The sequence below is a fragment of the Mycetomoellerius zeteki genome, unplaced genomic scaffold, assembly GCF_001594055.1.
Source record: "Mycetomoellerius zeteki isolate Tzet28-1 unplaced genomic scaffold, Tzet1.0 scaffold409, whole genome shotgun sequence".
In the NCBI taxonomy this organism is placed as follows: domain Eukaryota; kingdom Metazoa; phylum Arthropoda; class Insecta; order Hymenoptera; family Formicidae; genus Mycetomoellerius; species Mycetomoellerius zeteki.
Window position 1 is genome coordinate 13,793 of NW_017257402.1, and position 12,329 is coordinate 26,121.

General features: G+C 35.7%; 3 protein-coding genes across 4 annotated transcripts; 1 reads left to right on the plus strand and 2 right to left on the minus strand.

The window, feature by feature from the left end:
* The first annotated feature begins 258 nt into the window (after positions 1-258).
* On the plus strand, positions 259-2,589 carry LOC108726287 (glucose-induced degradation protein 4 homolog). Its single transcript, XM_018453758.1, has 4 exons — positions 259-837; positions 1,176-1,343; positions 1,433-1,665; positions 1,831-2,589. Exons 1-4 carry the CDS (start codon positions 691-693, stop codon positions 1,892-1,894), a joined length of 612 nt encoding a protein of 203 aa, XP_018309260.1. The 5' UTR covers positions 259-690; the 3' UTR covers positions 1,895-2,589.
* A 1,029-nt stretch (positions 2,590-3,618) lies between these two features.
* Positions 3,619-7,621, minus strand: Rab40 (RAS oncogene family member Rab40). Its single transcript, XM_018453755.1, has 4 exons — positions 7,073-7,621; positions 6,483-6,676; positions 6,166-6,388; positions 3,619-5,965 (listed from the first exon to the last, which is right to left on the minus strand). The coding sequence occupies exons 1-4, from the start codon at positions 7,230-7,232 to the stop codon at positions 5,652-5,654; spliced, it is 891 nt and encodes a 296-aa protein (XP_018309257.1). The 5' UTR covers positions 7,233-7,621; the 3' UTR covers positions 3,619-5,651.
* A 1,786-nt stretch (positions 7,622-9,407) lies between these two features.
* Positions 9,408-10,696, minus strand: LOC108726289 (52 kDa repressor of the inhibitor of the protein kinase). Of its 2 annotated transcripts, none has more exons than XM_018453762.1 (3): positions 10,136-10,696; positions 9,752-9,928; positions 9,408-9,525 (listed from the first exon to the last, which is right to left on the minus strand). In XM_018453762.1, the coding sequence occupies exons 1-3, from the start codon at positions 10,234-10,236 to the stop codon at positions 9,492-9,494; spliced, it is 312 nt and encodes a 103-aa protein (XP_018309264.1). In that variant the 5' UTR covers positions 10,237-10,696; the 3' UTR covers positions 9,408-9,491. The 2 variants fall into 2 exon arrangements, with proteins under 2 accessions (XP_018309264.1, XP_018309263.1); XM_018453761.1 differs by having other exon boundaries at positions 9,408-9,649.
* Positions 10,697-12,329: the final 1,633 nt, after the last annotated feature.

The window sequence follows — 12,329 nt, forward strand, 5'->3', positions numbered from 1 at the left end:
TAGGCCGTGGTCCGATTTATGCTGACAACGCTCATGAGCATTATTTGTCTTCGTTCAACATTTGACAAACAACAAGGATGAAATGATTTTTAAGCGTCGTGAGCGTGAATCGGACCGCGACCTTAGTGCTACTTGTATCATTCTATCTTCATTGTTTATTAAACGTAAAACAAAGATAGATGACACAAATAGCGCTAAGAGCGCGCTCCTAGAATGCAACCTCCGACGTCAAATTTGCGGTTTCCGGCAATTCCGGCGCTCGTCGTCTCGAGAGCGGGTAACTTTGGACGCTCGGTTCTCGTTGGAGTTTTCCTCGTTTGGCCGTTTTACGGGAAAAAAGGGTGATAAAGGAACGCCGCGGACGACGACGCGAGGCGCAACCGCCTTGGGACCAGGAGAGGACTCCTCGCCCGCGGGGGGAAACCACGAAGTACACCCTGGACTCGCTCGTGGTCTGGGTTCGAGGCTCGGTGCATAAAAACGTCCGTACCCCCGCGGATTACCGGCAGTCATTGCGACACGATCACTCTATCGTGATATGCGGGGCGCCGCGTCGCCCGTCGTCACCGCCGCCGCCGTCGCCGCCGTCATCGTCGTCGTCGTCGTCGTCGTCGTCGTCGCCGCCGCCGTCGTCGCGGACCACAATTGAACGTTGCGCTGCACGCAAGCTCGGGGCAACGCCGTGCGAGGATGCCGGTGAAGGTCGACGTGGTGCCACCGCCGCCCGCGAACTCGAAGCAGCCGGGTGTCACCAAGTCCCTGCTCTATAATGGCTCACGCTTCCAAGGCTCGCAAAAGTCCAAGGGCAACAGCTACGACGTGGAGGTGGTTTTGCAGGTTAGTCGTGCACTCCCTGCCGTGCCCCCTCTCCCTGCCCCGACCGCCGTCCGCGCCGCCGTTATGTCGTCATTTTTCGGAAATTGCGCCACAAATTGGCGATCGTGATCTCGTCAAAACAGACGTAGAGGGAACGTATTCGACGACGGCGAGGATACCTGAGACAATCGTTTCTCCTCACTCTTTCTCTCCACCCTTTCTCTCTCCCTTCCTCTTTACAGCGGATGATTCGCATATTTGCGTACAATCTAAGTTGACATAAGCTGGAATAGGATTGTTTATGGTACACGTGGGGTAGGATCAGTTTGATTCTTCATATCGCGTTTGTCCCGTTGCAGCATGTGGACGAGGAAAACAGTTATCTCTGTGGATACCTGAAGATCAAAGGTCTCACGGAGGAGTTTCCAACGCTGACGACATTCTTTGACGGTGAAATCATCTCGAAAAAATATCCCTTTTTGACTCGCAAATGGGATGCTGACGAGGATGTTGACAAGAAACACTGGGTTCGTAAGCTTATCGCTCAAGCTGTTGCTCTGTATGTAGTTTATCGCAGATAGTGCGTCTGTATCTGTTTTTCTCATTCTTATTGTAGAGTAAATTTGAGTCATTCTGCCAATACGCCAAAACGTTCAATTCCGATACATTTGATTACGAGGCACTGAAAGGAACCGATTTTGTATTTATGAGGTGGAAGGAGCACTTTCTGGTACCTGATCATACGATCAAAGATATCAATGGTGCCTCCTTCGCAGGATTTTACTATATTTGCTTCCAGAAATCCGCCGCCACGATAGAAGGCTTTTATTATCATCGTAGTTCCGAATGGTAAAACGCTATATTATAAGTTAGAAAGTAGTTGTAACACTAACGATTTCTAATTTGATTTTTGGATATATGAACTGTATATAATAACCGTATTTAAGAAAAATTCATATCGCATACATATAATATGGAATGATTAAAACGATACTTTTGTGTATGTTGTTTCAGGTATCAATCCTTGAATCTGAGACATGTTCCAGAGCACAGTATACAAATTTACGAGTTCAGGTGAAGTCGATACCTTTGCTGAGAAATTTCACAATATTCGCATCTTTTCTTTTCTAGCATACAGATCTCATAAAGATTTCGTCCTATAAATCTTATTAAAAGTATCATGAGTCTGTTTATTATTCATGACACGCCCCACAGTTCTGGGGAAGATTTCCAGTGAAAAATATTCGAGATATCTCCTTAGTCAACTATATTAAAAATCGTTCAGATTATATGAAAATTGGAGTGCCTATTTAGTGAGTGATCGACTGCGGAATAATTAATTCAACATGATTGATTGTAAAACGATTTTTAGTCGAAATAAATTATCTGATGCATATCATTTTAAATAATTGGTGTTTGTTATTCAGTAGTCTGACAAAGGGTTCAAAATATTTGTTTGTGTTTATTGTCATTGTATGCATGATTCAAGTGCATTCAATATTTTAGCATTTGATTTTGATCACTGACTGAAGCATATTAAAAAGTTTGTGTGTGCATGATATTGTAAAATCGACTATTAAATTATTTTTACGAGTTTTGTAACGATGATGAAAATAATTACATTATTTTGTGAGCAAATTTTTTTTCGTTTCACGTTATTTAAAAGATTTATGAGATCTGTTTACTACATTAGAAAAGATCAAGTGTAACTGTTATTTGAATGAAGCTGTACGTATGTCTCAAGAAAAAAAGAAGAAACGGAAATGGTAATCGCGAAAGAATTATATCGAAGTTTGATCTTATTTTATGTTAAATTTATTTATTTTATGCGATTAAACTATCTGACTAATGTATTTTATACATACATATATAAAATATATGTATACCTGATTTTAAGAATAGGTATTAGACATATGTTGGCTGTTCGTAAAACTTGTCTTCATATTTTTAATCGAATGTTAATTAAATATAACGATGCCCTTAGGAAAATAGTATACTGTTGTGATAAGCATTACTATAATTATGCATATATATATATATATATACATACGATTGTATATAAGTTAACAAGCTGTAATAGAGGTAATCGTGTAGCTTATCCGAGACTTATATTGGCATACTACAGCTTTCATTTGCGTGTGACGTTTACGGAACCGTTCTCGATCACCAGTGATATTGATATTTCAAATGGCATATATTATTTTCGATATTACTTTTTATTTAGCGTTGTTAAATACTAATAATTTTGTTTTTCTTTTTATATTTGTGCTAATTAATAATTTACCTAAATACTCAAACTGATAAAACGGTCATGTACTGTTTATAATAAAAACATACCGAATCGATAAGTAACAAATTCATGTAACAAACAGTCACTTTGAATATTGGAAAACGTAGGTACATACGTATAAGAGATATATATTTAATATAATATATCAGATACCTTAAGAGGACACTGATATCGTTAATTATGTTAAGTCGACCTTTATTATAAAAAAAACTACTGTTGTCACATCCCTATTTGTAAGTTATATATTGTTGTGTTTCTTTGAGAAGAATATCTTTATATTATCAGTTATTGATATCGATATTATATATATGAACATACCGTGCAAAATGTCATCAATCTGTGAAATTTCAGTAATTTTTCAGTAATTTTTTTGCAAACTGTGTAACTTGTTGATAACGCTAACAGAATTTAATTTTTGCTTAAAAAAATATACAACAGAAAGTATGACATTTATTTGACGATAATTTACTAAAAAAATCATTTACTACAATTATTTATGAAAGGATCGTTTGAATCTTGCTTTATAAAACGTCTATGGGTTTATAAATATTCTATTTATTTTCATTATACAACCGCATGTGCTTTAAACTGAAACACAATTATAAATGAATATAAAATAAAGTCGGGTTTCGCCATTATATAAATAGAATCACTGTGTAGATGGAAATACGTCGATGTAAGTTACAATGCTCAAATTGACAAGAAAGTAGTATTACAAATTACTAAGAAGAAAATTTTGCCAATTCCAGCGATTGAATAAGAAACTATTAAAAAATCAATTAATAAACTGTAATTAAACCGTAGTTAAAAAAGCTAGAACGTGTTTACTATATACAGCAAATGTATGAAACAGGCTCTCTATTCAACAAAATTAATATTTCGCTATTAAATTAGAAGCATTTTGGCAAACGGGACGGCATTTTCCGTTCTTCCCTTTCTTAAAACGTGGCCCCTTTTGAGTGAATATTCCTTCGTACATGAAAGATGGTATTACCTTGTGTATCAACAAAATGGTATATAATTAAAACGTATGAACTCTATTTATTAAAGAAAATTTGGTATTCGAAATGAGAAGTCCGTTTTCAAATCTTTACGTATCGATTACATGCACTGCATAATACGTTAATGTGAAGTTAAGTTTATTTAGTACATCTCACAGACAAGTAAGCACATCGTGTTATATTCATATAAAACAATATAATATAGTTCTTTTTTTTATATACACAGAATATAATTTAGTTAAAGCTAACGTAATATAAATATACATCTCATGTGCTTTCCTGGCATCGAGTGATTTGTTACAGACAATGTTAAGAGATCGAGCGTGTTTCTATCTATCTATCTATCTATCTATATTACACAAACGCATCTCCTGCAATCTTACACTGTACATGTGTATGTGACTTACATTTAGGTAACATAAAATAAGACGATCCTTTTAAATAACGTATTCGGGGAAGGGAAGGTTCGGATTTCGTTAAACACGGACGAGAATAAAGATCGTATCGCTTTGCGCGATTTATAATTATCGTATTATCGGAGGGGGGGGGAAGAGATAACAAGATAAAAAATGAGGAAATCATTCGATCTCGCTCGATCAACATAATGCAATGGTAAAAAGTTGTGCCGTAGAAAGAGTCAATTTTATTGCTCTTTATAAAACCGTCTTCTTAAAAAATATATAGCTCTTCCGCGCTCGGTAACCGGTAGTTTCCGATAAAACGGTTTTCGCGTCGTAAGCAAGTGAAAATATATATATATATATTTATATATGTTGCTTAATGTATCTCGAATTAGCTGCTCTAAACTTTCTACACTTATGCTATCATCATTAGTCTACACCACAACCACTGTAGACTTAGCGAACTTGTACTTTTCAATTCATTACTCGCTGCTCCTGTAAGTTTATGATCAAAGAAAGAACATTTCGCACAGAGAGATACGTTTGTGGAAAGGGATGCTTTTCCAACAACGGCCAAAATAAACAAAGCGGCTTACAAAGGCTTTAAAGTATGGGCACACTCGCGAGTCGCATAATGTCGCGTGATATATCGCATGGATATTTTATAAATCCTCGTAATTCTGACACGTTCTCTTTATGCGATGAAAACTCATGCGAGCTTTGCAATCGAGAACACTCGGTAACGTTTAAGCGATTTCTTTGCTTACGTGCCGCGACTCTCTTAATTTCGTACAACAGATGATGGCACGGATACACGACAGCTCGTCTCCCTTAAGCTCGTTAATAATCGTTCGGATGATGAAACTGTGCGCGGCTTGCGGATGTGTGAAAATATATATATGAAATGTATCTCATGATATAAACGTAACAAGTATATCCCGTCAACGTTGGCAAGTGACAAATTGGAATTTCATATATTTATACTATTTCATACTAACAGTAATTACTATGAATTGTGAAACAACATTGTAAACGCGTTTGCATCCTCGATAAAACGGAGAGGGAGAGGGGAAGGAAGAACGCTGATTGCTGCGCGATGTTTTTGTAAGTAACCGCTACCCTGACTTCTGTCCTTTGTCACTCTCAAGACACTGTGCAGGAATTGCGACCGACGCAACTTGTGCGGGAATCGGTGATGCTGCCGGGTGAGCTGCCGGGCGTCGACAGTCCGCCGTTATTGTGACCCACCCCGACGAAGCGTAACTTCCGATGATGTGATCCCAGACTCTTGCTCGAGCTCAATGAGCGATTGCCATTGTAGCGTAGTTGGGACGTGGTCGTCATCGCGTACGATTTCAAGTGCGATTTGATTGACTTGGGCAACGGCAGTTGGTCGATACCGTAAACTGTTGTTCGGGCCACTATCGCACGGCACGCCAGTTCTTGCAGGCTGAGCACTGCATAGTAAATTGTCTCATTATTCTGATTCCTAGATTTTAGGTATTCATATTTAATACTAGTTTTTACATTAAAAACTGTCTTAAATAATCTTAAGATGTCATAAGCAAATCACAAATCTGGATTAGCATCTAAGGTTTCAAAATAGACTGACTGAATACTGATCTTAGAATCTCTGATAGAAATCACTAATCGATACCTTTATTGGATCGCCATAATCTTTCCATGCCATTTCTATGTAATGCCATCCGAGAAAGCTCTGAAAAGCTCTCACGGATGTTGAAATCGCAGAGAGGTGAGACTTCAAAGAAGGCCATTCGATTCTTAGCCGCGTAAGCCTCTGCATCTCGTTCACCCACTTGTCTTTTGAAAGCCAAGTGCAAACGATTGCCAACCAGCACTTTCGGTACGCCAGGCGCATGCTATAAAGTTTTATGTTACGATACATTTTGTAATACTGTCAGAAGGCTGGACTGATAATCAGATAAAATCTTAATTCGTTAAATAAAATCTGACCTCTTCAACTTCTTTCAGCCACCTATCAATGCCATCAAAAGACCACTTGTTGGTAATGTCATATACCAAAAGTATACCTTGAGCACCTCTGGAGTATGACCGAATAATTGTGCAGAATCTACCTTGGCCTGATGTATCCCATAATTGTAACTTCACTCGTTTTCCATCTAGTAGAATAGTGGTAGTCTTGTAAGCTGAAAAAATAATAAACAGTCAGGTCTAATGTTTATTTCTACCAATATAAGTTAACTGTAATCTTGATTTTATTTACTTTTTATCTTTTTCTAGTTCAAAGAATAAAGAGAAGAAATAAAGGGTTAATCAGAATTAAAATTAATTTACACTGGTAGAAATGAACCCAAGTCTTAAATGATTTTGAAAAAAAAAGAATTATAGAGAAGTACTACTGTTGTTTGATTATAAGTTCCATGGTATCACAGTTAATTTTTTCTTTTTTTCTCGGACATGAAAAAAGGAAAAGCTGAACCATGCAAGAAGTTGAGCTAAAGAGAATAAGTCTAATGTTTTGTTACATGTATTGAGAAAACCTAAGGAAAGTTTTATGATATTAAGAGAATGAAAAGTCTTACCGCTGCCGCTGCAGAACGGCGACTCGGCGGCACCATCCTCGAGACCGCTCAAGATCTCTTGCTTGCCGACGTCGCTGTCTCCCACAAGCAGGAACTTGAGCAGGTAGTCGTACTGCTTCTCCTGACGAGGCTTCGCCGTGCTGGCCTCACCCGCAGCCATAATATCCGCCTGTCGCAGATCCTGAGCATACTGCAGGCGACCCACGGGGCGACCAAGCTCGCCCTGCCGCTGTCACACTTCCCCCCGTGTTCGCGGCACGTGGACGGATCCTCCTTTACCACCACCGCCGCCGCCACTTCGACGGCGACCTCGTCGGGTACTTGGCCGGTGAAAGCTATCGCATCGTACCGCGGTGCACAGATACGTCGCGTCGATTCTCTCATGGATCTCGTCACGACGATCCCGGCCACCCTCTTTACACGACCGGGACACGGATCCCGAGATTCCCGAATATCCCGACAACGCGAACGTGTATCATAACAAAGCAAACAGGACTGACAGAGTTTTCTCGTCGACGCACTTTCCTCGCTGTTGTCGCACTTGTCTCCTACCTGCACGAACTGCACCGCACCAACCACACTAATCCCTCGCCTCCACTCGCCTCGCGTGACACTGCGCAACAAAGTTGCGCACTGTCGCGAAATCCTCGAAGGTCGAGTGCGTTCATGATTCGTGACTCGCGAGTATGGCTGCGTTCAGCAGAACGTTTGTTTTGCAACTGTTGGAAGTTTCCTTCGCGCTAATTGGATCATACTTTTAGATCTAGAAGAATGGTCCTATCTCAGCAGACAATCATAAAACGGTTGCAAAACTGTTGAGTCTGCTGAACGCAGCCAATCATTTCAAGTGGTGTCCTCTGAAGGAATATAAAAAAATCACTCTAAGAAGAGTAAACATGAAAATTACATATTAAAAATATACAAAAAATGCAAAAAACGAAAAATTATTCGCAATATAGTGTAGCTCCACAGTATATACAGTAGCGCAACTCTCTGTCGGCACCTTTGATGATAGCGTGTATGAAATCGAACTGCACATGCGCGAGCTAAGTAGGTAACCAATCATAAGCCTGCTCTTTGTTGCTACACTGAACTGCACTAAAATGTTCTATCATGCTTTCACCAATTCCAAATATATATCTATTTCATTTTAAGTACAATACTAGCTCAGTTACAAAAGAACCTTATATCACTGAGTTTCTATTTTACATTATAGCTCTTTTATCATTTCTTCTCTTTTCTTAACTTGTTATTTATATATATTAGTCATTACATTTAATATATAAATTAAATTAGAAAATAAATAAGTAGCTAACCACACAATATAGAATCTGTATTGATCAATAAGAAATATAAAATTGAGAAAATACTAAAGAGAAATATACATATAATTATAGAAATATTATTTACTGAAAAGGAAATATATTTATTACATACATATATACATTTATACATTTTTAGTAAAAATGTTAAGAGTGAAGTAAGGGACAAATAGTATGTAAAATCAATATATTTATTCAAATATTGCATTAAAATAAAAAACATAATAAGTATGTACTTCTTAAATCTATAAATCTAAAAAAAATTAGAAAAAACAAATATTAATAAAATTAATAAATCAAAATCAAAATATATTTATGTACAATAATAAAAATATTTTTGTATGGTAAGAGAATTTATTTTAAGAACATTTACAAATATGCATACAATATATATGTATACGTACAATTATGACTGTGCTAAATATAATGTTAAATATACTTTTAAATTAAGAAAAAATATTAAAGCATAAATGAAATTTTTAATCCTGTTGAAAGAAATTTTTACATTGATATAATATTTTTAGGGCCTGCGCACGACAAAGGAACGAAAATTAGATATTAAGATTTCAACCTATCAGAAACCGTGTATTCCGATGTAATCAGTTTCTGATAGGTTAAAATCTTAATATCTAATTCCTGTTTCTCTATTGTGCTCAGGCCCTTACATACATTTAATATACATATAATATTTTTAATATCTCATAATAATTTTAAGAATTTTTAATATTTTAAATTTATAAAAATGTGTTTTTTTTTAAAGTACTTTTATTTTGTTTAAATTTTAGTCTTCTTCGGAAATAAAATTTACAAGAAATTCATAGAAATTGTACAATTATATTAAAATCAATTTTAAATTATATGAAAAAATGTACAAAAAAATTTTTTATCAAGAAAATAGTATTTCAATCCTATTTATAATAATCTTAAGTTCTAATAAAAGAAATAATAATAATAAAAATCTAATAATAAAAACTTTCTATTCTAAATTTTACATGTAATTTAAACTTTTGGCCCGTAACGCAGATGTATCTAATCACACAACTTTTCCAGTAGGGAATGTTCCATCTTTTTTGTAGTTTTCCATTCATCTAATTCGTCTAATTTCTGGCCTCTACATTGCATTGTCCCCATCTTGAAACAGAATATTGTATAAGATATATAAAAGTTAAAAAACCTGTTCGTTTCTTCTTGTTGAATCTTGTCCTAATCTTTTTCAGTTATATTTTCTTCTTGAAATGATGTTACAGGTGTATTGCTGTAAAAATTGTAATATTAATTTATACATGATAAATTTACTATTTAAGAAAAACTATGTTATTCAGAGTAGAAAATGCTTTATAAAAAATTTATTATTTACTTTCTTCCAAAAAATATTGTTGGAACAGCATTAGGAAGAAGACTGGCTCTACATTTGCCTATTTTGTACCACTTTTCTTCAAAATGCAAGTGGCACAGTCGATAGTTGCGATGAGCGTATTCTGGGCCCATCACTTGTAAATCAAATCTTCCAGATGCGTGTATCCACTGCAACCATCTATAAATTTAACAGAAATAGTTAATATAAAATATTGTTTTTTTATACATACATTTTATACATACATTTTATACATATGTACATATATATAAAAGAATATTAAAAAATTAAAAGTACACACATACATATTGTAATATAAAATTATAAATATTTAAAATAATAACTGATTTATACATGCTTTAAAAAATAATTAAAATAAATGTATACCTATCACATTCCTTTGGAAACATAAAGAAGTGTCTTTTCTCTGTAACATTGTAATTGCACTCCTTCATTACACACCATAAATTTGATTTATGGGTCGACATCCTTTTTCCTTGATTTTTCTGTATCTTCTAAGAAGCAGCACCTGCAACAAAGCTAAGATCAAATGTGTTTACTGGCAGAGAATTGAAAATCTGTATATCCTTATACAAATTAACTATTCTCCGAAGTGAACATAACCTTCGTTTTCGACACCGTCAATATTAATTTTCACTTTTTCCACTTCTTTCACTGAACACTTTACACGTTACTATTCACCAAACACTTTACACGTTTTATATTAACACGGCTTCGATTGTTCAATGCTCACTCCAATTTGCTCCGATTTCACTACTGCGTTTTATATGAATTTTATGGTTTATATGGACATTTAAATGTGACCGAGAGAATTATAGAAAACTAGAGAGAGGAAGTGTGATAGAGGATCAGTTACGTGATTGGTTACCTACTTAGCTCGCGCATGTGCAATTCGATTTTGTACACGCTAGAATTGGGAGAGTTGCGCTACTGTATATACTGTGGTTCTAGTCTTCTTGAGTATAAAGCTCTACTAGCGATAAACCCGGATCGTCATACGGGCTAATGGTTCCTGCACACTGGACGCGGAAATGCTTGCCGCGCGGCAAAATGTAATACGGTAGCCAATAAGCTTACAGCTTCTAACATGTTCATTGGTTACCGCGTCGCATTTTGTTGCGCGGTAAGCTTTTTCGCGTCCAGTGTGCAGGAGCCATAACTTCAATCTCCGATCAAAGTTGCAGCGTGTTATCCACGGTTATTACTGAAAACACGATGCATTCGTTTCATTTGACGATCGCAAGGGCATCCGGGCGAATTGAAAATATGGAAACGTGCCCGATAACGGCGCGATTCGCGAATACAACGAATTAATTAATGTAGATGGCACTGAAATCATTCAAATTGATCCCTTGATAAAGCATTTGTTTTATGAAATGATAAGGCATTTTTATTCTTTAGCTTGCATTGAGGAGCTACCACAGTATATACAGTAGCGCAACTCTCCCAATTCTAGCGTGTACAAAATCGAATTGCACATGCGCGAGCTAAGTAGGTAACCAATCACGTAACTGATCCTCTATCACACTTCCTCTCTCTAGTTTTCTATAATTCTCTCGGTCACATTTAAATGTCCATATAAACCATAAAATTCATATAAAACGCAGTAGTGAAATCGGAGCAAATTGGAGTGAGCATTGAACAATCGAAGTCGTGTTAATATAAAACGTGTAAAGTGTTCGGTGAATAGTAACGTGTAAAGTGTTCAGTGAAAGAAGTGGAAAAAGTGAAAATTAATATTGACGGTGTCGAAAACGAAGGTTATGTTCACTTCGGAGAATAGTTAATTTGTATAAGGATATACAGATTTTCAATTCTCTGCCAGTAAACACATTTGATCTTAGCTTTGTTGCAGGTGCTGCTTCTTAGAAGATACAGAAAAATCAAGGAAAAAGGATGTCGACCCATAAATCAAATTTATGGTGTGTAATGAAGGAGTGCAATTACAATGTTACAGAGAAAAGACACTTCTTTATGTTTCCAAAGGAATGTGATAGGTATACATTTATTTTAATTATTTTTTAAAGCATGTATAAATCAGTTATTATTTTAAATATTTATAATTTTATATTACAATATGTATGTGTGTACTTTTAATTTTTTAATATTCTTTTATATATATGTACATATGTATAAAATGTATGTATAAAATGTATGTATAAAAAAACAATATTTTATATTAACTATTTCTGTTAAATTTATAGATGGTTGCAGTGGATACACGCATCTGGAAGATTTGATTTACAAGTGATGGGCCCAGAATACGCTCATCGCAACTATCGACTGTGCCACTTGCATTTTGAAGAAAAGTGGTACAAAATAGGCAAATGTAGAGCCAGTCTTCTTCCTAATGCTGTTCCAACAATATTTTTTGGAAGAAAGTAAATAATAAATTTTTTATAAAGCATTTTCTACTCTGAATAACATAGTTTTTCTTAAATAGTAAATTTATCATGTATAAATTAATATTACAATTTTTACAGCAATACACCTGTAACATCATTTCAAGAAGAAAATATAACTGAAAAAGATCAGGACAAGATTCAACAAGAAGAAACGA

Coding starts and splice junctions, on each gene's coding strand:
- LOC108726289 (XM_018453761.1), bottom strand. CDS start 10,236: ATGTCGACCCATAAATCAAATTTATGGTGTGTAATGAAGGAGTGCAAT. Junction 9,929..10,135: donor TTTCCAAAGGAATGTGATAG/GTATACATTTAT, acceptor TTAAATTTATAG/ATGGTTGCAGTGGATACACG. Junction 9,650..9,751: donor ACAATATTTTTTGGAAGAAA/GTAAATAATAAA, acceptor CAATTTTTACAG/CAATACACCTGTAACATCAT.
- LOC108726287 (XM_018453758.1), top strand. CDS start 691: ATGCCGGTGAAGGTCGACGTGGTGCCACCGCCGCCCGCGAACTCGAAG. Junction 838..1,175: donor ACGTGGAGGTGGTTTTGCAG/GTTAGTCGTGCA, acceptor GTCCCGTTGCAG/CATGTGGACGAGGAAAACAG. Junction 1,344..1,432: donor ATGTTGACAAGAAACACTGG/GTTCGTAAGCTT, acceptor TTCTTATTGTAG/AGTAAATTTGAGTCATTCTG.
- Rab40 (XM_018453755.1), bottom strand. CDS start 7,232: ATGGCTGCGGGTGAGGCCAGCACGGCGAAGCCTCGTCAGGAGAAGCAG. Junction 6,389..6,482: donor GGCTGAAAGAAGTTGAAGAG/GTCAGATTTTAT, acceptor AAAACTTTATAG/CATGCGCCTGGCGTACCGAA. Junction 5,966..6,165: donor ATTATGGCGATCCAATAAAG/GTATCGATTAGT, acceptor TTTACTATGCAG/TGCTCAGCCTGCAAGAACTG.